This window comes from Peromyscus californicus, unplaced genomic scaffold (assembly GCF_007827085.1).
Source record: "Peromyscus californicus insignis strain IS unplaced genomic scaffold, ASM782708v3 Scaffold_20__1_contigs__length_68692818, whole genome shotgun sequence".
NCBI classification, from domain to species: domain Eukaryota; kingdom Metazoa; phylum Chordata; class Mammalia; order Rodentia; family Cricetidae; genus Peromyscus; species Peromyscus californicus.
In genome coordinates, this window is record NW_026294503.1 from 45738043 (window position 1) to 45762111 (window position 24069).

General features: G+C 41.2%; 1 protein-coding gene across 1 annotated transcript in view; it reads left to right on the forward strand.

Annotated features, from left to right (window-relative positions):
* Tnrc6b (trinucleotide repeat containing adaptor 6B) overlaps positions 1–24069 on the forward strand; it is a 232819-nt gene that overhangs the window by 166051 nt on the left and 42699 nt on the right. The window contains 5 exon segments of the mRNA XM_052748388.1: positions 6685–6706; positions 14966–15310; positions 17576–19599; positions 19601–19916; positions 22033–22191. Of these exon segments, the coding sequence (XP_052604348.1) occupies positions 6685–6706; positions 14966–15310; positions 17576–19599; positions 19601–19916; positions 22033–22191 (2866 nt within the window).

Sequence of the window (24069 nt, forward strand, 5' to 3'; positions counted from 1 at the left end):
AAAGAGGGAGAGAGCATCTTGAATACATAGCCACCTTCCCTGTCAGGCTGAGATGTGCAGGTGCACTGGTGTTGGCATATTGATTCTGTTGCTCTGTGGTCTTTGAGCTCCTGCCCTGTGCCTTGCTGATACACCATCACCACCACCACCACCACCACCACCACCATGACCAAAAAACAAGTGGAATAATGAGAGGTTGAACTTAGAGAGAACTTTTTCCCCTTCAGGTACTCGCACATTTCATCTACTAAACTGGTCCACAGCTTTCACAGTGGGAATGGAGTTAATAGGCTGGACATCAAGAATCTGAGCAGGGGCTATTGACTAGTTGACAAGTAGAAAGTGATTGTTTCAGACAGTATGTATTCCATCTTCATCCTTAACATAGACAACTGTTAGTTGCATTGAAAATATTAACATCTCATGTTTATAAGTCAAATATGCATCTGTAGACTTTTATTATGTATTCTACAAATAGGAAATAAAGGAGAATCTGACTGCATTGGAAAGTTAATTGGGATTATTTATGCAAAGTATGTAGTTTATACAGGTAGATAATCTTCCCCAAGTGCATGCATCTGCATTGAACAATTAAATACTGACGGGCTGGAAAGATAGCTCAGTGGTTAGGAGCACTGCTGCTCTTCCAGAGGAACTGGGTTCAATTCCCAGCACCCACATGGCAGCTCACAACTGTCTGGAACTCCAGTTCCAGGGGATCCAATGCCCTCATACAGACATACCTACAGGCAGAACACCAATGTACATAAAAATAAAAATAAATAAATTTAAAAAAAGGAAATAATGACAAACAGAACGAAAACCTTAAGTTTTCAAGGGATTAATTATGACTAATGTAAAAATTCAGCCATTTTGTTGATCATGATGGTGCTTGCCTATAATCCCAATTCTTGGGTTTAGGCAAGAGGCTTGGAAGGAAGTTCAAGGTCAGCCAGGACTGGAAAAAAAATTTTTTTTTTTTTTCTGTTCAAAAACATTCTAGATCGACTAACAGAGTCTAGGCTGACACCAGCTGGCACTTTGTCTTTGACAACATTTTGTTATGTGAACTACTGTATAATTTTAGAATTAAATTCCAATTTAACAGTTTTAAGGAAAGAGCACAAAGCTTACCATATGACTGTCTCAGTGGTCCCAACATTATTGTAACGACAGCTAGAAGGCATAAAATGTGCTCTGGTAGAGAGAATTTAGAGAATGTGCCAGTTCTGTTCTGCACTTGTTAGCCACATCCTTCTTGTTTTCCACATTGTTTTGTAACCAACTCTTTGTGTCTGTCTCCCCTTTAAACTGGGTATATCAACAGCATCCATGTGTCTGTCTCCCCTTTAAATTGGGTATATCAACAGCATCCATGTGTCTGTCTTCCCTTTAAACTGGGTATAAACTTCCTGAAGTCATATTTTTATCAACAGCATCCATGTATCTGAGACCCAGTAGCTGCTCAGAATGTTTGTTGAGTGAGTGCTCAAGAATGGGTGGTGGTGGGCTGACAGTGTGACTTGGTGGAAGAGTGCTCTGGGTTCAGTCCTCAGCACTGGAGGGAGAGAAAGAATGAATGACGCCAGTGTCATTTTATTAAAGCATTGACTTTCATTTAGGGCTAAAATTAAATTTCTTCCACACAGAAATTAAACATGAACCTCTTTCCACCATGTTCAATGGCTGTTTGCTCTTTCCAGAGCCATCCCTGAGTAAACCATGTTGAATTCTCATTCACGAGAGAGGTGTAAAAAAGGACTCCATTCATTCATTAGGCTGACACTGCGAAAGGAGCATTGTGTAATGTTAGCAGGATGTGGATTCTGACTGTCCAGCTTTTCACCATCTAAGAATTGGCTGTTGTAACAGCACCCACATTATAAGACATAATTCAACATGATTTAGATTTGTTCCTTACAACTGGGGAAAGTATTAACTTCTATACGACTGATCTTCAAAGTGGCATTCCAAGAAATAGTTACAGTGGTATAAAACCTAAATTACCATCAGGAATTGGTATATGGATCAAACCCATTCATTCTTGGATAATTATGGATTATTGAAAAATGTACAAGGGCTTTTCAATATAATTGAGCCTGAGCAATTAGTAGTGGGGAGCAGGTTCGTTTTACGACACTTTACCGCCAGGCGGTGGTGGTGCACACCTTTAATCCCAGCGCTTGGGAGGCAGAGCCAGGAAGATCTCTGTGAGTTTGAGGCCAACCTGGTCTACAAAGCAAGATCCAGGACAGACACCAAAACTACACAGAGAAACCTTGTCTTGAAAAAACCAAAAATAAAAGACACTTTTCCACAGATTTCAGTACAGTGCAATTAGCCTGTCCTTTAATGCAAAATGTAAGAAGCACTCTAGGGAGTCTTAAGAATAGATTGTTTAGGTCAGATTCAGAGTCTAAGTGTGCTAGGATCTGTTTTGAGGGATAGTTAGCTACAGGACATGCACTCTAAAGATGACCATGTTTTCATGAATAGTCATAATCCAGAATGATTACCAGTCACACATTTCTTTTAAAGAAGATTGTAGCATTCATTTTTAAATTAACCATTCATTTAATTACATTTTGGATAATATATTGAAAATATATAAAACAGTGCCTAAATAAAAATATACTTTTATATATGAGTTTATCTCTCACCATGTTTTTGTTTAATATGTTTTTATTGTTTTTGAGAATTTCATACATATATACAATATGTATTTTGACTATATTTACTCCTCCCATTCTTCCCCCAACTCCTCCCAGATCCACCCTACCACCAACTCCTAATATCCTGTCTTCTTCATTTTTCTTTTATAGCCTACTGATTGTAATTTGTGCTGCTCATATAGTCAAGGGTTTGGGGCCATCTACTATGCCCAGTAAAGCCATACCTTAAAGAAAGCTTGCTCTGCCTCAGAAGCCATCAACTGTCAGTAGGTCCCCAGCTAGAGGTGGGACTTTAGACTCTTCCCGCTTTGTGCTGGATTGTGAACTGGGTTGATTTTGTGTAGATCTTTTCTAACCGCTGTGAATCCATGAGTGCAGTGGTTCTGTCAGGGCCAGAACTGTTTTGGTCCTCCCATCTTATTGTTCTTCTGTCCCCTCTTCCTCTGTGGTCCCTGAGCCTTGGGCCATAGCATTCATAAACTCTTCATACAAAGTCAGATAGTCAGTGTAAAAGTACTTGCAGATTGACAGTTTGGAAAAGTGGGTCAAATATGATCTTAGTGTAATATATCCATGGCTGTAGACAGAAGTTTCTCTGTGTCCTGCCTGGTCCCGCAGCCACTTGATCTCAAGTAAACACACAGAGGCTAATATTAATTACAAAGTGTATAGCCTATGGCTCAGGCCTCTAACTAGCTAGATCTTACAACTTAACTCAACCCATTCCTATTAATCTATGTTTTGCCATGTGGCCTCATGGCATTACGTGTTCTCTCATATCTTGTTTCTCCTGGTGGTAGCTCACAGCTTCTGCCCTGATCCTGCCTTTGATCTCCTTGTCTCTCTCCTTGGATTCCCCACCTGGCTCTATTTTGCCTTGCCATAGGCCATAACAGCTTCTTTATTACCATTAAATATGGTAGCAACACATATTTACAGTGTACAGAAAGACCATCCTGCAGCACTTGTCCTTTTCTGTCTAATCAAAAATGGAGGTTTTCGCCGGGCGGTGGTGGCGCACACCTTTTATCCCGGCACTCGGGAGGCAGAGTCAGGCGGATCTCTGTGAGTTCGAGGCCAGCCTGGGCTACCAAGTGAGTTCCAGGAAAGGCGCAAAGCTACACAGAGAAACCCTGTCTGGAAAAAAAAAAAAAAAAAAAAAAGAAGGTTTTCATTTTAATATAGTAAAATTACATATAACAAAAGTTATTAAGCAAGAATTACAGTTATGTCTAGTCTATTTGTATTTGACAAAATTAGAGAAAACATGTAATTGTCTATCTTGGTGAATCTAAAGTTTTATATTTATCTTTTATCATAACTAAAGAGAATTATAACTATCTACTTTTCAATTCCGTCAAAGACCCCCAAAGGATATAATATTACCTGAGTAAACAGGAAGTGCATTGCAAGCAACTTCCAAAACTCTAGAAATGAAAAGAGAAATCTGGCTTCCTAGACAGTCATCCAAAATTCTTTTGTAACTTTGGGGTATCCATCTTCAGCCTACAGGCCTAGAGTATCTGGCAGACTTTTCAGTGAAGCAGGAAATTTGAAGAACTGTCTCGCCTGTTTAGGCAAAGTTCATCAGTCACTATCCTCTGTGTCCTGCAGAATGTCTGGCAGTTTCTTCTGTGAAGTAGGAACCTGAAGGACCATCTTGCCTTGTTTTGGCAAAGTTCAGTGGTCACTTACCTATGGGTTCTTCATGTCCAGTTTATACCACATATTGTCAAGCAGTCCAGGCAAGAGCAATTTCTTGCCCAAATGGCTAGCCTTTGCCATATTGAAAGCAAACTCCATAACAAGTTTCTTTGATGCCCATCATCCTATTTGAAGTAATTGGTGCTGCCAGGAGCATATGTGTCTCATTGTCCAGAAAAGTCTAAGTTCTCAAAACATTTTAAATGCCATGTTCTGTAGATCTTGGAAGTGTTTGAAGATTGCCTTTCTATCTGAACTATATCTTTGTATATCTAGAAAATATAACTAACATGACTATAAGTTTGATTATCAAAGATGACTATTAATCTGTGCTTTTAATTATACACTACAATCTCAAGTGAGCTGTATAAACATAATACCCAAACAAGAGCAGAAATATACATATAGTATAACAAAATTGACACTAAACCTGTTTTAATAAACCAAAGTCCACATCAATGTAAAGTATTTTGAGACCAACAGTTGTTTTTGGATTAAAGTAGACCTAATAGTCTACCATTTTTTCATCATTTCTATGTCATATCCCCCTTTTTTCTTTAGAAAAAGAGATTGACTATGACCATTAACCATTTATAACCAACCTCCTTTAAATGAAAACAAACATTCATAAACAATATTTTGGGAGTTTGGGAATAGTTTTCTGTACTACTTCTTGCTGATTGGGGGTGCTGGTAACCTGGGATCCTGAGAAAATTTGAGATAATGGTCAAGTCCTGGAAAGACCAGCTATAACTTTTGTTGATAGATACCATCTGTCAAGGTTCAGGAGTTCTCGCTTGATCAAATCTGATCCATCTTAACCTGGAACAAATCCACAGCCTCTTGCTTCCTGTGGAAACAAAAGCAAAACCTCTTTTCCAAAGCAACATATCCTTAGACCCAAATTTTGAAGTCAAGATACCTTTAAAGTATATATGTTGGTTTAACTTAGTAGCCCCCACAATCAAATGTCTCTCTGCAGTTAGTTTATTAACAGTCAAAACTTTCAAAGAAAACATAATAATATACACAATACAGATTCTTTGTGCATTATTCATCTTTATATGGCTTATTTTTTAATATATTTATATATTTTTTAGACTTTATTTTTATGACTATCTATAACCTTTTTCTTTTTTCTCCCAGATTTATGTACATTTTTGAAACATATTGTGACCCATTTAGAGTTTTTTCCATCTGAATTTGTCTTTATTATGTATCTGTAATTATTTTTTGACCATTGTCTCTCTGCTTAGATTTCCCACCTGACTCTATTCTACCTTGCCATAGGCCATAGCAGCTTCTTTATTAACCAATGGTAGCAGCACACATTCACAGTGTACAGAAAGATCATCCCACAACACTGGTTTACTTGCTTTGTGATGTTTTTCTTTTGTGGTTTTGCTTTTTTATTACTGGGAGTAAATGATGAATGTCCCTGTGTCATTGCATACCCCCCCACACACACACACTTACACTGCCCTGTAGTAATATCAGAAGCAGTTTCCAACTGTCTTCTAAAGTTTCCACCACCCCCAAGCCCGTTACTATATTTAGCTCCCCATCATTTTAGGCCTTTTCATAGAATCTTACTTATTAATTGAAGTACTTTTAACAAAGTACTCATAAAATTTTGTTCAAAATTTGCACAGTTCAGTCTTATGTTCTGCTTTATAACTTTGATGATGACATCAGATATCAATTGAACATAACCCTTAGCAAAACTCTGCTAGAGGAAATGACTGTATCACACCAGGCAAATGGGTAATTGAGATCACACAGACTTACTTTCAAATCTTCCTTTGCAACCATGATTCCTGGTTTCAGGATGAACCCCTCATGCTTTTTTAAGTTTGAGCTCCAAATTTTTTGAGACCATACTCAGGAAGGAATCTTTTTGTGTTAATGTTGAATTTGGTTTCTGGCCACAGCTATTTGATTTTCTGAAATTAGAGCAATCAAAATGTCTAACTATTCCCAATACAGGGACTACATCATTTAGCAAGTAGAATGTTTTTTAAAAACTTGTTTATTGGTTTTTGTTTTGTTTTGTTTGTTTGTTTTAAATTTAGATTTCCCCCTAATCTTTGGTTTGATTTGTGTGACTATGGCTAGACATAGGTACATAACTTGTAGAAAGATGTCCAAATTGACTTACAGCTGTTTTGGATTTCAGCTAAGCCTGGGTACTCTGTATCCTGACAACTTGAATTGCCTGAGTTAATAGAATTAAAATGATCTTACAATAATACAGTACTGAATTTAAAAGATGAGTTTTATTTACTTATATCTCTTATTTATTTTGCAGATCACGGAACAAAAAACCAAAGGTAAGATTTTTATCCTCTTTTTGTGTTTAGATTTCATAGTGCTGCTGACTCAGCCTGCAATCCACTCAACAGAGAGTGGGCGCACAGTAATTAAGGTGGGTTGTTTGCAGCCACTGAAGAGCAGGAGTGACAAATGAAAAGCATTTAGAATTGTGTTTCTAGTTGGCCTTACATTTTTAAGAAGCAAAAGAGTAAATACTTTGCTTTAAAAGTGTGTGAATCATGATTTTGAACTGAACTCTTTCAGAACTTTGAGTAGAACAGTAACAAGCTATCAGCTCCTAGTTTCAGATGTACTCATCTTGATACATGGACTGCATCAAGTCTAAAACTGGAATGTCACATCTAGAATGTTCAACAGCCTTCTGAACTAGAGCCTAGACTGTGATTTTTAAAATACCAAATTTGGAATAAGTTAACACTGCTTGAAAAAACTGATGTGTCACAAACAGAAACAAGTAACCCTTAGGTCATTCTCAGTCTAATACTGTCCTTTACTGTGGTTCTTTCTGCTTTCCTGGTTCTGAAATTACATAGTTCTGTTTGATAATGGTCACTGTGGATTGGCAGGCCTTAAGATTGGGAGAGATAATGCTTATTTTTGAGCACTTAAGCATGTGGGTCTCGAATAGGTGTGCATTAGAATAGTTTACATGGTTGTCAATAGATGCACCCAGACTGTGGCCAGACCGAGGCATATCTAAGCTGGAGCCCTTGTAGATGTACTTTGAAGTGTCCCTGAAGCCTCAGAACGTGAAAACCATTGCCCTGGATTTTTTTTTATTATTGTTATTTTAAAGATAATCAGATAAGGGTAATGGAGACTTGGATTTAATAAGAGTCCTTTTAATGATGAAGTAGTTTGGATTCAGTTTGGTTTGATTTGGTCAGTTTGGTGACCAACAGGCCAAAGCATGTCATTCAATAATGGAAGACCCATAAAGGTGTTCAGTCTTCATAGATGTTTTACCTAAAGATAGCTTTCTTAGGAAACATAATTATGAATAATAAATTCTTAATTGGTAAGGATAGTGTTCTCCGCCTTATCCAGTTCAGCTAGTTCCCAACATACAAGTAGGCTTTCTTCTAGAAAAATCGATCAAATATACATTTTTTTCTAAGTCTATTTAGAAGTATACTTTGTGAATGGACTTGGGGAAACTAAATATTTATCAGAGGTGAGAATCTCGCTATATAGCTACAGCTAATCTGGACCTCATGGTGTTGACCAAGCTGGCCTTGACCTTGCAATGATCCTCCTGCCTCTGCCTCCAGAGTGCTGGGATTACAGGCATGTGCTGCTGGCCTATTAAAGGACTTTACAGTGGACATCAGGTGAGAAAGTTGGTATTTTCTTCACAAGCCAGGCTATGTTGGTAGAACATAAAGAATACGGTAGAACTTGGGTTCCTAAGCCTGGCCACTTAAGCCAGCTTCTGCTTCTATTCTATAGAAAACAAAGTCCACTAGGCATTCTTTCTCCAAATGGTAATAACAGTGCTAGGTCTGTTCACACACACATTGTTCTCTCTTCTGCCAAAGTCTTAAAGATGGAGCTTTTCTTCCTATGCACTTCCTTCTACTTGGGTCTTTTTTCATACCTAACTGTAGATGAAACATACTTCCCTGTCTAGTTAATCTTCTTACTCCGTCAGTCAGAAAATCAAGTCAGGTAATCCTAAAGGGAGGTGAGAGCCTAGCTTGGGTATCCAAGGGATTTAATTGTTAGAACCAGGGAGAAGACAGGAAGTTTAAAAAAGGCATATACATATGTACATACATATATTTCTATTTCTATTTGAGGTGTATCAGACTCACCAGCTTTGCTAGGTTTGTTCCATTTTATGATCAAGTCTTTCTTTGTTGGGCACTCTCCACCTCATTCTTTTCCCTGAGCTGACATTTCTGGTTCCTGTTCCTCTCCCCAATGACGGCTATCTTCTTAAGCGATCTGCCCTTAACTCTGAATCTACTCTTTCCCCAGCAGAGAAAAAAGAAAAGACTGTGTTGGTGCCAAGGCTTGGGTTGTACAAGGACTGAAGTAAGACTTTTCTGTATTTCAGAAAACCAGTGGGTTGGCTGTATGTTCTTCCTTTATCTCCCACCATTAAAGACAGTGTGGTGAGAATCCCAGAGAGGAGAGTAGGACAGAGATTTCACTTCGTTCTCTGAGGACATGGGCTAGCTGTGCCCACTCAGCTAAAAAGAAGAAAAAGCACTTAGGCAAAAATTTAGATTCTCTTTTGTGGATAGTAGACAGAAGCAAAACAGTTTCTCAAATCAGGCACTAGGTCAGATTTAACTAGGTAACATTTAACAGGGAAAAGGGTAAGGCTAGGGTTAAAAGCCCAGTTACACAAACGACATCATGGCAGAATTTGGCCATAACAATGTAGCCTTATTAAAGGGTGCTCCTGTAGGATGATGATTGCCTTAATGAGAGCTATCAGTATGGAATGAAATGACTGGTTGCTAAAAACTAGCATGACCTTTAGCTGCTAGAAAGTATTCAAAGTGGGAATTGCAGGTCTGTAGACATCAGTGTGGAAGAAAGCCTCCATGGACCATGCAAAGTTTGGGTCAGATTGGCCAAGGGATTTATCACTTCAGGCAGATTTCAATATGTGGGGTTGTTTAGCTCCCATGTCTTTCTAACTGAGGACCCTCAGGTAGGGCTCTGGTGGCTAGAATTGAACATGTCTACAGTAAATACCTCCTCCCCCCCCCCCCACCCAGTAAAGCTTATTTTGACCCCAGAAGTACCAAGGGTGAGTCAAATCATAATTTTGCCCCGTCCCCCATTGGCACACATCTGAAGGAAGTATTTCCCATAGTGATAACTGGGGTTGTGGGTCATTACTACACTGGCTTCTGAGTTTATTCCAGGAAGCATAGTATAGTAAGTGTATGGCAATTGCTCAGATAGCCTCTCTGCAAGGCCCCCACACCGGAGAGGCACTTATGTGTTCTAATAGGTGGGAGCATTTGGTTAGAAATAGAACGAGGGCCAGTGAGATGAATCATTGGGTAAAAGTGTTTGCCATTCAAGCCTGATGATCAGGGTTCAATCCCTAGGTCCATGATGGAAGAAGAAAACAAACTCTCAGAAATTGTCCTCTGACCTCTACATATGTTTTGTATCATTACACACCTGCATTATCTCTCACACATAAATATTATGCACACACAGATAGATAGATAGATAGATAGATAGATAGATAGATAGATAGATAGATAGATAGATAGATAGATATTATGCACACACAGATAGATAGATAGATAGATAGATAGATAGATAGATAGATAGATAGATAGATAGATAGATAGATAGATAGATAGGGGGGAATTAGCTGTTTCTAAGATGAGTGAATATGAGCTGTTAAAAAACATGAACTCGGGGCTGGAGAGATGGCTCAGAGGTTAAGAACACTGCCTGTTCTTCCAGAGGTCCTGAGTTCAATTCCCAGCAACCACATGGTGGCTCACAACCATCTGTAATGAGATCTGATGCCTCTTCTGGCCTGCAGGTATACATGCAGCCAGAACACTGTATACATAATACATAAATAAATACATAAATTTAAAAAAAAAAAAAACATGAACTCGCGGGCTGGAGAGATGGCTCAGAGGTTAAGAGCACTGACTGCTCTTCCAGAGGTCCTGAGTTCAATTCCCAGCAACCACATGGTGGCTCACAACCATCTGTAATGAGATCTGGTGCCCTCTTCTGGCCTGTAGTCATACATGCTGTATACATAATAAATAAATAAATTGTAAAATAAATGTAACACTTTAAAAAAAAAAAAACATGAACTTGGATAAGTGAGCGCCAAATTCTCATGTGGGAGGGAACGAGGATGGACAGTGTCTGGATGAAGCAGTGGTGATAAAGAGGAATGAAGTAGAGTTCAGCTTTGGGTTCCTACGGAATGGTGTGTGTATTGGATGAGGACAGATGGGGTCTTAAAACACCTCTAAGCTGGAGCGCAAGTTTGGTGACTACATCACTGTGCTAGGAGATAATGGAGCTTAGGGCTGGGGAGCAAGTTTGAGGGGAGCAGAGAGGATAAAAGAGACCTAAGTTGGAGATAATGGTTTAGGAAACAATTACACAGTGATAATTAAGCCTCAGTGGAAGAATTTGTTCTCCAACAGCTCAGTGTGAGAAGTACCGACCTGTTCGTTATGGGTAGATGGAGACAATTGACTACTTACTGCAAGTGTCCTCAGGTCACTCACACAGTGACCTGAATGTGCCCCCCCATACACACACACACTAATAAATATGTGTAATTTAAAAAAAAAGAAAAACCCTTATAGATGTAAACTCAGTGCTTGGCGTGGTGACTTGTACCTGTTATCCACCCAGACTTGAGAGCCTGAGGCAGGAAGATCATCATGAACTGGAGGCTGGTCTGAATAGAGCTGCAGAATAAAGCCCTGTTTCAAAATTTCAAAGTGAGTGAGTGTGTGTCTATACATGCACACATAGCTAATGGCCAAACTAGCTGTCATTTTGGAATTATAATTAAATTATAATTAAAAGGGGCTGCTACTGTGTCCTACAAGCCAAATCTGACCTGCTGCTTATTTTTATACTGCCTATAAGTAAAAAGAGTTCTTTATAGTCTTCGGTTGTTTCAAAGAACAGTTTCTGTGAGAATATACAGTTCCTGGCTCTCTGTCCTTGAATGAAGTCTTCTTATTGAAGCACAGCCACAGTCTATGGCTGCTCCTCTCTTCTAGTACACACTTGAGTTGCTAAAGCGAAAACCCCATGCCCTGTTAAGGCTAAATATCTACTGTTTAACCCTTGCTCCACAGTATGGAGGATTCCACAGGAAAATGAGGAAGAATTGAAGAGCTACCCAGAGTAAATTCAAAAGCACCAGTAGTCAGGAGCTGCAGGCATGACGACAAGTGCCCAGTGCCCTCTAGACTGGCAGTGAAGAGACTGGTGACTGGAGGAAGATGTTGGGTGCAGAAGCCAGTGTGTGTGAGTGGAAAGTGAAGACATAGAGAGTGATGGAGGTCACTGAGAATCCCATGGGGTGGGTTAGTCACCTGTGCATGGGTCAGTCTTTGAGATTTTAAATTGTTAACCTAAAATAGTATATTTTCTATGGCTTTAACTGTTCTTGTTAGTTTAGTTTTAATTTTGGTTTTGTTTTGCTGGAGATTCAATCTAGAGTCTCTTGCTCACCACAGAACTACATCCCTCGACCTTTTACAAACATTTCTAGATGAGGTTTGTGTGTGTGTTTGGTCCCATTAAGATGAAGGAAGTGGTAGCTTGTATTGGTTCTGTGTACTTGTTGGATCTGTTTTGCAAATATACAATTAGAAGCTTGCCAAGTTCAAACATGGCACCTTGCTGATGCTTTTAGAAATGAGGACAATTAGAAGCTGAAACTGCAAAATAAGAGAATGGTGTAAGTTAAGCGAGTAGGAAGGGGATGATTCAGTCAATAGAGTATATAGATGTTAAAGTACATGAGTAGAAATTAGAAAATAGAACACACTATTCTATGGTGTTTTATTTCCTATGAGACAGAGACTGTTTATTTGAAGCATAGACTTTGGTTTGGTTGTTGTTTGGGTGGAATTGAACCAGAGTAGAGCTAGGTAGCCACCTCAGCCCCTAAAGCCTTTCTCTGGCAAAGAAACTGAGACCTTGAGGCATTTGAACCCCAGCACCAAATAAACCTGGTTCAGTGGCAAGAATAGCTCATTTTAGAACTGTTTATGCTTCAGCCTACAAATCATTGACATTGAGAAGAAAAACCTGACAGGCAACCACTCAGACTTGGTACTCTCTGTCTGATACCTGACACTCCAGAGGCACACTAATTCTAATGTCTTAGCTTTGAACTTGGAGAATCTGTAAAAATGTTTCTGCTCCTGTCTAACAGTTCCACCAGTAGATGTCAAGGGTTCTGCTTGCCTTTAAAATGTTTCACACTTAATTTATTTACTGTGTGTGTATGTGCGGTCAGAGGACAATTTGCAGGGTCATGTCTTTCATTCCAGCATTTGGGTTCCAGGCATTTTAGGCTTGGTTGCAAGCACCCCTACCCACTAAGCCATCTTGATGTCCCTTGTTTGTTTAAAGTTCATAAAGAAGTATAATAAAAAAAAATCAGCCAAGCTGTGGTGGCACATGCCTTTAATTTCAGCACTCAGGAAGCAGAGGCAGGCTGATCTCTGTGAGTTCGAGGTCAGACTGGTCTACAAAGTGAGTTCCGGGACAGCCAGGACTGTTACACAGAGAAACTGTGTCTTGCAAAAGGAAGAAAAATCTGGCCATGCCCGTCAGCATAGTTAGCTTTTCTAAGTCCTGGAATTTTCAGCAACTGGGCTCCAGAGACAGCACCAGGTCAGAGGAAAAGTGATGGAGCTGTGTTCTCATTATCACATCTGGCCTGTCTTTGATATGACTGGGGGGAAGTGCCACAAGGGTGTTGTACAATGGTACCAGGGTTTTGGGTTCAAGCAGCTGTGTATGCTGTAATGTTAGTCAGACCCTTCTCACCTGAGGCCGCTCTGTCATTGTCTTGTTTAACGAGTTAAGATATGTGGGCAACCTAGTTAACTAGAATAGAGATCCTGACCTATTTGTAGAAGAGCAGCCTCACAAACCAGCTGGGAAGAATCCACCTAGCTTTATTCTCATAAGAGAAATGAAGCTTAATATGGCATGTGGAATATTCCAGAAACAAATATTTCATTTAACAGTTATTTGTCCATCATTTGCTGTAGGTTCTGCAGAGGGCACTATGTTAATATTAGACAATGACTGGTTTAAGTTTTTATTCTGCTCATCACATTACAGCCACCACCTTTTTACTGGGAGGCCAGTACTATCTTGTGATTGGCTAAGAATAGACATATGAGTTGCCTAGAACTTACTTCAGCCAACTATTCTTTTCTCCTGTCATTCACAGTATTCAGTAATGTCCAGTGGTGGCTAGTCTGGGCCCCTGTTTTCTGATGATGTATCTCTCTCCTCATAAAGGAGCCAGCTAAATGGCAACATGCTGGCCCAGCATCATTTCAGCAGTCAAAGCAGTCCTGCTACCAGAGCTGGTTGGCAGGGATTTGGGCCTCAGGTTATTTCTGTACCTCTGCCAGACTCTGTGTGCTGGGCAGATTTTCTTGGGAGAAGAGGATGATCTCTTTTTCAGGAAAGTATTTAAAACTATTGTTCAAGAATAAGTACTGAGTTTATATATATATATGTATTTTTAAAAAGAAGAAGAAGAAGAAGAAATAATACAGAGTTATGGTCTTTTGCTAGGATAAAGACAGGAGGTGCAGAGCTCGGAACCTCTGTAGGCAAGGTTGAGGTAGGAGCCAGCAGGTCCAGCAGGGTGTAGTAATTTCATGGTTGCTGTGCACATTTCTATGCTGTTTGACAGTTTGTATCAACGAAAAAGCTCAAATTAAAATGAAAGCTAAAAGATTTCTAATGTTTCTGTTACATAAACAGTCACCAATAATCCAAGTGCCTGTAGGAACCAAAGCCAGGTGGAATTTTGAGACTCTCTAGGTCTGTAGTCCTCTGTAGGTACCTGTCTCACAGGGAGGAAAATGAATGATGGATTCTGTTCTTGAGAGACTTACGGCCAGTGAGAGAGCAGTCTATAAGTAGCAACTTCAAATGTAATTCACTATGTTGGAGGAACATGGGTAAAGCGTGCTCCACTTGCCTAGCCAGGGCCGTTAGAAAAGTTCACAGAGGTCTTCAGGTCTTCAAAGAAGTGGGGTGATTGTCTATAAGGTAGCTCTGGGAGTTGCTGCCACGCCAGCCCCAGGACCCACATGATAGAAAGAAAGACCCATCTCCCTCAAGTTTTCCTTTGGGTTCCACATGCTTACCATAGCATGTGTACATAGAGAATAAGTAAATTAAATAATATTTTTTTTTCCTTAAGAAATTGGAGGAAGGGAAGGTCCCTTGGCTACTGAGGACTGGCACAACCATTTCTGCCTCCCAGGATTTGGTGAAGTGAGTGGTGGTTGCTTCATTCCCCACTTAATTGATAGAATGTGCTGTTTTTGATTCTTTGTTCCTGTCACCTGCTGCCACCACTCCTACCTTAGTAAAGTGACCATCCTGGCAGGAATTTGAAAGGGCTGTCCCTTGAGAACAGAGCGAAAGATTTGCCTTACTAGAATGGTCTCATGTGAGTTTTCTTAAAAAAAGACTTTAGAAAAATACATTTAATTTCAAAGACTTTCCCAACTCCTCTCTTTCAGTGCCCGAAGTGACGAAACCAAGTTTAAGCCAACCAACGGCCGCCAGCCCAATTGGCAGCTCTCCATCGCCACCAGTCAATGGTGGCAACAATGCCAAAAGGGTGGCAGTGCCGAACGGACAACCGCCAAGCGCCGCCCGCTACATGCCTCGGGAGGTGCCACCGCGATTCCGTTGCCAGCAGGACCACAAAGTGTTACTAAAACGTGGGCAGCCCCCTCCACCGTCCTGCATGCTCCTCGGGGGTGGGGCAGGGCCTCCTCCCTGCACAGCACCTGGAGCAAACCCAAACAACAACGCACAAGTGACAGGAGCGCTGCTGCAGAGCGAGAGTGGGACTGCACCAGGTGAGACACAGTGCCAGCTCCAGGGGAGAGAGAGCACTTCCTTTGTTGACCTCCTGATAGCAGTTCCACAGAAACCATTGTTAGTCTAGAGAGTTAGGGTTATACAGAAGAGGGGAAAGGATCCCAGCATAAAATGTGCACAAGCAGTTCTCTGAAGCTGGGTTGTGTGGTGTTTTGGCATGAAAGGATAACAATACCATGCTTTACCTCCTAGGTTCTGTAGTCCCTCAGCTGTGTTCAGGAAGTGAGACTTACATGGGGCTTTTTCTAAATCTTCCGGAATGACCAGATAATATCATTCTCTAGTTTTTAACTAGGGTTTTATTTTGTTTTCTTTTTTTCTTTTAAATCAGTGTTTAGTTTTAGAACCCTGGATTTTGAGCTTTAAGACACTGTAATATAGACATGAGAGATCTTTCCCTGAAGAGTTGCATTAGAAGTCTGTCTTTTGAAACAGGATCTCTGATATAGCTCAGGTTGGTGTCAGACTCATGACCCTCCTGCCTCAGCTTTATGAGAGCATGTGCCACCAAGAGTTTTTAAATAAGTATTACATCAGTAATAACAAAGAGTTTCCAGTCCCTTTTAAAAAAAATGAATGTGCCTTTTTAGGTTATATTAAAATTTAGAGCTTGAGCTAGAGGGAGAGAGCTCAGCAGGTAAAGATGGTTGCCACCAAGCTCGATGGCCTGAGTTCCATCTTCAGGTCCCACCCACATAGTGGAAAGAAAGAACAAACTCCCCACAGTTGTCCTCTGACCTCCATATGTGCATCATAGCACACATACAAATAAGTAAACAGAGGCACTTTTAAAAACAAATTTTGAAGAAAAAAAAAACCTAGACTTTGAATATCATTAAGCACAGTCTGAAGGTGTTAAGATTCTGTGCTTCCTCATTTTAATGTGTATAGATGTATATGTATATTTGTGACAAGTTTTCTCTGTAACTCTGGCTGTCCTGGAATTCACTTTGTAGACCAGGCCAGCCTCAAACTCAGAGATCCACCTGCCTCTGCCTCCCAAGTGCTGGGATCGAAGGCATAAATCACAACCACCCAGCTAATATATTTTATGTAATATTCTTTTTAATTCATATTAATTGAAAATTACTTGGTTAATGTAGAAATTAGTTGAGAAAAAATTTATTAAAACGTTATTTTCCCCCACCCTACTAGATACGGTACTTCTACTGAATTATGTGCTGAGCAGTGCTGATTTATCAGATTAATATACTTGGGAGTCTGAACCTAGCTGATCCATAGTCCTGTATCTCAACAACTAGCTCAGGGACAGTCATCATTCAGCAGAGGCTTATAGAGCAGAATGCACAGGCTGCTGTGTGGAATTCACACGTTAGCAAGATAGGCTCTCATGAGAAGACGATTGTGGGAAAGGAAGGATGTAAACAGGGTTACCACACCGAGGAAAATGGCTCTTGCTGGAGAAAGATGATTTTTCAGATGACAAGCTCGGAAGCGGCTCCATAGATGGAGTGGCACTTGAAGTATGTTCGTAAAGATGAATACATCTCACTGTGTGGGTTTGGGAGGAAAAACCAGTAGGTCCCAGCCTAGAGTGGTGCCAGGGTCAGAGGGTATGTTCATGGGCTGTAGGCATCTTTGTGGAAAGTTGTAAAGGATGCAACTGGGAAGACTGGTCGGCCTTAGAGCATCTTCATAAGGCCCACCAAGGGGTTTTACTTTTCTGTGCATTAAGGAATTGTTGAAAGCTCTCAGAGAGCAATGATAGAACCAAAGGGGTGTTTTAGAAAAACCACTCCAGCCACAAGTGTTAGAATAGATTGAAGAAACACAGCATGCTTAAGGTCTGTTGTATTTTCTCAGGATACAAGAAGGTCCTTCTGTGTCAGCAGGAGTAGCAAGTAGGTAACTTTGAGAGCTGGTATGGACTTAGTACATACAGCAGTAGCCAATGACGAGGAAACTCCAGCATGTTCTCATAGCTCAGCATATAAAGACCTGATAACCTGAGTTCAGTCCCTAGGACCCACATTGTAGAAAGAGAAAAACAATCCCAGCTAATTTATCCTCGGACCTCCACACTGGCACCATGGCATGCTCACATAAGCACACACACCTACATAAAGAGGTGACTCTAGATGCTGTGTTAAATCACACAGGAAGATCGACCAGGTAGACAAGCCAGTCTAGGAGAGATGCAGTGAGCTCTCCTGGGGTAGTCAGAACTTCAGGTATTGATAATGATGTATGCAGCTATGGCTGACAGATGATCTCTTTCCCAGAGTCAACCCTTGGAGGTGCTGCTGCTTCAAATTATGCAAATTCCACTTGGGGCCCGGGAGCCTCCTCCAACAACGGCGCCTCCCCCAACCCAATTCACATCTGGGACAAGGTGATTGTAGACGGGTCTGACATGGAAGAGTGGCCTTGTATTGCCAGCAAAGACACTGAGTCTTCTTCCGAAAATACCACCGATAACAACAGTGCCTCGAACCCTGGCTCTGAGAAGAGCACTCTGCCAGGAAGCACCACTAGTAACAAAGGCAAAGGGAGCCAGTGCCAGTCTGCAAGTTCCGGGAACGAATGTAATCTTGGGGTCTGGAAGTCTGACCCTAAGGCTAAATCTGTTCAATCTTCCAACTCTACTTCAGACAGCAACAATGGACTAGGAAATTGGAGGAATGTGAGTGGTCAAGATCGAATTGGACCTGGCTCTGGCTTCAGCAACTTTAACCCAAATAGCAACCCATCTGCCTGGCCGGCGTTGGTCCAAGAAGGAACTTCTAGGAAAGGGGCGTTGGAAACAGAAAATAGCAATTCCGGTGCACAAGTGAGCACAGTAGGTCAGGCATCCAGGGAACAGCAGTCAAAGATGGAAAATGCGGGTGTTAATTTTGTTGTCTCTGGCAGAGAACAGGCTCAAATTCATAACACTGATGGACCAAAAAATGGAAACACTAACTCCTTGAACTTAAGTTCACCAAACCCCATGGAAAATAAGGGAATGCCCTTTGGGATGGGCTTGGGGAACACCTCCAGGAGCACTGATGCCCCTTCACAAAGCACTGGAGATCGAAAGACTGGGAGTGTTGGGTCTTGGGGTGCAGCTAGGGGGCCTTCTGGAACTGACACAGTCTCTGGACAAAGCAATTCTGGAAATAATGGGAACAATGGAAAAGACAGAGAGGACTCCTGGAAAGGAGCTTCTGTTCCAAAATCAACTGGGTCAAAAACTGACTCTTGGGACAACAATAACAGGTCTACGGGTGGGTCCTGGAACTTTGGCCCTCAGGACTCTAATGACAACAAATGGGGTGAAGGGAACAAAATGACATCTGGGGTCTCTCAGGGAGAATGGAAACAGCCGACTGGGTCTGATGAGTTGAAAATTGGAGAATGGAGTGGTCCAAACCAACCAAATTCTAGCACTGGAGCATGGGACAATCAGAAGGGCCACCCCCTCCCTGAAAACCACGGCAATGCCCAGGCTCCCTGTTGGGGACGGTCTTCCAGCTCCGCAGGAAGTGAAGTTGGAGGTCAAAGCACTGGAAGCAACCACAAAGCAGGAAGTAGCGACAGTCATAATTCTGGCCGTCGGTCGTACAGGCCCACACATCCTGATTGCCAGGCCGTCTTGCAGACTCTTTTGAGCCGAACTGATTTGGATCCCAGGGTGCTCTCAAACACTGGCTGGGGTCAAACTCAAATTAAGCAGGACACAGTGTGGGATATTGAAGAGGTGCCAAGGCCTGAGGGGAAATCTGACAAAGGAACTGAGGGGTGGGAGAGCGCTGCCACACAGACCAAGAACTCAGGGGGCTGGGGAGATGCACCCAGCCAAAGCAATCAAATGAAGTCTGGATGGGGGGAGCTCTCAGCCTCGACCGAGTGGAAGGACCCCAAGAGCACAGGAGGCTGGAATGACTATAAGAACAACAACTCTTCTAACTGGGGAGGAGGACGAGCAGATGAAAAGACCCCTTCCTCTTGGAATGAGAGTTCCTGCAAGGATCAGGGGTGGGGAGGTGGGCGCCAGCCCAACCCAGGATGGACTTCTGGGAAGAATGGTTGGGGCGAGGAGGTTGATCAAGTGAAAAATAACAATTGGGAAAGTTCTGCAAATAAGCCTGTATCTGGATGGGGTGAAGGAGGGCAGAATGAAATTGGAACTTGGGGTAACGGTGGGAATGCAAACCTAGCTTCAAAAGGTGGCTGGGAAGATTGCAAAAGATCCCCTGCTTGGACTGAGACGGGGAGACAGCCCAGTTCCTGGAATAAACAACACCAACAGCAGCAGCAGCCGCCACCCGCCACAGCCAGAGGCTTCTGGTTCATGGGGAGGCCCACCCCCACCACCTCCAGGCAGTGTTCGACCTTCCAATTCCAACTGGAGCAGTGGGCCCCAGCCTGCAGCCCCTAAGGATGATGAACCCAGTGGTTGGGAGGAGCCATCCCCGCAGTCAATTAGCCGAAAAATGGACATCGATGATGGCACTTCAGCTTGGGGAGACCCTAACAGTTATAACTACAAGAATGTGAACCTATGGGATAAGAATTCCCAAGGGGGCCCACCGCCTCGTGAACCAAACCTGCCTACCCCGATGACCGGAAAGTCAGCATCAGGTAGGCACCTGCTCTTTTCTCATAGGTTTAAGAAAAGAAATCCTAGTCCAAGCTGTATCTGTGAAGATGCATCGTTGAACTTACTCTGGGGATTGTTTCTCCAGTTCCAGCTTCGTTGCTCTAAGAACCTCTTCCTGAAGGGCACTAGAGATGACATCTGCTCCAGTATGTTACAGTGGTCTTTCTTGGTACAAGGAAAAGATAATGACACTCTGGGTCCCTATTATTATTATCATTATCATTATCATTATCATTATCATTATCATTATTATTATTATTATTATTAGTTTTTCAAGACAGAGTTTCTGTGTAGCCTTGGCTGTCCTGGAACTCACTCTGTAGACCAGGTTGGCCTTGAACTCACAGATCCGCCTGCCTCTGCCTCCCGAGTGCTGAATTAAAGCATATGCCACCACCGCCACCACCTGGCTAGGTCCCCATAATTATTTTTCTGAAGTTATATTGGTCTGCATGATTTAAAAACAACAACCACCACCAAACATCTTATTTCTTTTGGAAAAAAAAACTACTCTAAGTTTAAAAATAAAGAACTAAAGAAGAAAGCGGCAACCTACTCTCTTTACTTCCTGACTCTACCTATGAACCCCCCCTCTGTGCTTCTTTCCCCCAGCAAAGGAGAGTATCCTGTGATGCTCTTCCAGAAGCTATCACAGTGCTGTGTCACAGCTGGCATCTGAACAGTTGAGGTCTCCAAATGTATTAATTTTTTGGTGCTGGGGCTTAAACCCCGAGATTTGTACATGCTAAGCAAGCACTGTACCCTAAGCTACATTCCCACTTCCTTCCAAGTGACTTAATGGTTGGCTGTAGAAAGGAGCATACTTAAAAGATGATCTCAGATACTAAACTGTTCCAACAACTCTTAATTCTATTCTCAGTTTGGCCTGAATGTCCCTGTAAAAGATTCACCAATTTAGAAAATCCACCTTTCAGGGTTGTTTGTTTTTGTTTTTAGTTAAAAATTAATCATAACGTTAAGTTTCCCAGTATTCAAAGTAAACCTAGTTTTTAAGTAAATGTAATTAGTAACACTAATTATCATTCAGAGTGACTGTTTTTAACTAGCTCTTTTTTTAAGAATTAAAAAAAAAAAGAATCTTGGAGAGATGGCTTAGCTAGTAAGAGCACTGGCTGCTCTTCCAAAGAATCCGGCTTCTATTCCCAGTACCAATATGGTAACTCACAACTGTCTTTAACTCCAGTTCCAGGGGATCTGACATCCTCACACAGAGATACATGTAGGCAAAACACCAATGCACATAAAAAATTAATAAAAAAATTTTTAAAAATGAGGGCAGAAATAAAAAGATTACTCTTTAACATCTTATCTAGAATCACACTTGCTAATGGTTTAAATTTTTCTGTTCACATAGAAAACCTGTTCAAACTATACAGAAAAGTAAAAGATAGTAAATGAGAGAATCTTAGCCTCTTGGGTTTCTTACTGAAATCTCTTAGAATTTGTTTTCATTCATAAATCTTGCTCTTATCACAAATATACTTAAGCCTTAATTTTTTTTAACAGGGAAGGGATTATATTTCTGCAGTGTTCAACTTGCTTTTTTGTGGACTTTTTGTGGGGAAGAGGCAGGAATCCTGAGACTGGATCCCAGGGCCTTTCCCTGGTAGGCAGGCAGTATTCCTGTAGTTGTGTCCTATGTTTAAGCTTTTTGTAGCACATACAGTTCTTTCTCCTAATTGTTTCACATGTAGTTTTCACTTGATGGGCCCACTATTTGTCTAACCTGTCCCCTCTGGTAGATATTTAAGTTGTACTTTACCCACACTTGATATAACCTATGTCCTTCTGATGTTTAAATTGCTCCCAGTTTTTCTAGAGTCGATATAGTCAGCATCGTTGTACACAGAATTTTATCACTGTAGTACGTATATCTAGGGTTCAGTTTCCTGGCAGTGGAGTTACTGGGTCAGAAGTTATCTACATTGGGCCTTTGAAAAGTGACTTTGCCAGATGCCTTCCATGAAGGTTGAGTTTGTTTCTGCCAAGATAATATAACTGTGTTTTCCCCACTTCACCTCCACTGGATGTTAAGTATTCACTGGATCCTTAGAGACACACATTTCTTTCTTACAGTCTGGAGCAAAAGCACACCACCAGCTCCAGACAACGGGACTTCAGCCTGGGGTGAGCCAAATGAAAGCAGTCCTGGGTGGGGTGAAATGGATGATGCAGGAGCATCGACCACAGGCTGGGGAAACACACCTGCCAGCGCTCCCAATGCCATGAAGCCCAGTAAGTAGACTTGGTTTTGAATTTGAGGAGTTTCTTGTTAACTAGGAAACAAGGCACTCTGGTGAGGGCTGTTTTATTTAAAATGCTGAGTTGATGCAATTCATAACCTGAAACATTAAATAGCAGCAATGGTAGTGAACGTTGCTGGCATGTGTTCAGATGTTTACAGTGAGCTAAAAGTCATTTATATTGTTGATTTAAAAGCAAATGAATGTCCAGGCATGGTGGCACACTCAGAAGGCAGAAGCAGGCAGGTTGGTTTCTGTGAGTGAATTCAAGGCCAGCCTGGTCTACATAGTGAGTCCCAGCACAGCCAGGGTTCATGCTGAGACCTTGTCTCAAAAAATAAAATATAACAACAGCAACAACAAACAGACAAAAATGCAGGCTCCTCAAGCCCAAACTCACATTGTAGAAGAAGAAACCAACTTGAGCAAGTTGTTCTTTGACAGCATACGTGCACATGACCCACAAACCCTAAGTGAATGTTAGGAAAAAGAAACAAACTAGATTTAGTATCTAGAACTGTAGTCTGAATATTGTGCATTTTTACCCAGAAATATAAATATGTTCATTGTAGCTACTTGATTTCTCCTTTTTTTCCCTTCATATAATTAAGACATGATTTCTCAGTCATCTACTCATATAAGAGAATTTTAGGTGAGGGGTTGTTTGTTTGGTTTTTTTGGTTGGTTGGTTTGTTTGGGTTTTTTTTATCTGACAGAGATGTCATCAAGTTTTTAAATGAAGAATAAGCTACACTTGATGTAACTGGCAATTTGTAGTCACTATAATCTGCAAACTGTTATTTGATTAAAATGAGAATTTAGTATCAGGTGCACATTTCTGCTTGACTGTAACTTTCATAAACATGTTGCAACATCTCTTTTCTACTGTTTAGCAGACTTAAGGGTTAAGGTTTTTGGTTAAATAATGAAATTTTAAGGAATGCTCAAAACTTTAGATAAGAAAAAAGATTAAGTATATCCCATGAAACTCAGAACTCTGTGAGGAATATATTAGATTTAATCTAGAGTTCACAACCATGCCTATGGGGCTCTATTGTCTTTTAAAAGTCTTGATCCATTCCACTTCATAGACTTCTGGAAAAATCTGAAGATCTCATTCTCATGATTTCCATTGTGAAGTCAGTTGTGTTATCATGGGAAATAGGATCTTGTTAACTTGAAGTAGATCCAGATTGCTTATGAGGCCTGACACAGATTGTTTAGCAGGACTGTAGGATTTTTATGGCCTTTACCAGCTTCAGAATCACCTCTCCTCTACCACAAATCCATCATTTTTCCTTCCATATTCTGTAATATGTTCTGTTGGTCAGTGTCATTTGTAATTGTAGCTCATGTCCTTTCTCTGGATGCTTTGAATGTCTAATGCTCAGAGGAAAGAGTAAATCATTCAGCTGATACTGGTGAGGTATGCTCTTCCACAGCCAAAAATGCCTTACATTTGATACTAAGTCTTATGATTAAAAATCAGATGCTTAGCCAGATGATGGTGGTGCATGCCTTTAATCCCAGTACTCGGGAGGCAGAGGCAAGTGGATCTCTATGAGTTCCAAGTGAACCTGGTCTACAAAGTGAGTTCCAGGACAGCCAAGGCTACACAGAGAAACCCTGTCTCGAAACAACAACAAAATCAGGTGCTTTTCTGTTGAGTATTAATTCAGGGCCTAGAGCTAGGCAAGTGCCCTACCACTGAGCTATAGCCTGAGACCCACTCTTACAAAAGTGTGTGTGTGTGTGTGTGTGTGTGTGTGTGTGTACAAGTGTGTGGGCTTGTGTGTGTAGGTTAGTTGGAGGTCAGAGGACAGTTTTGTGGAGTTGATTCTCACTTTTAAAACATTCAGATTACAGGGAA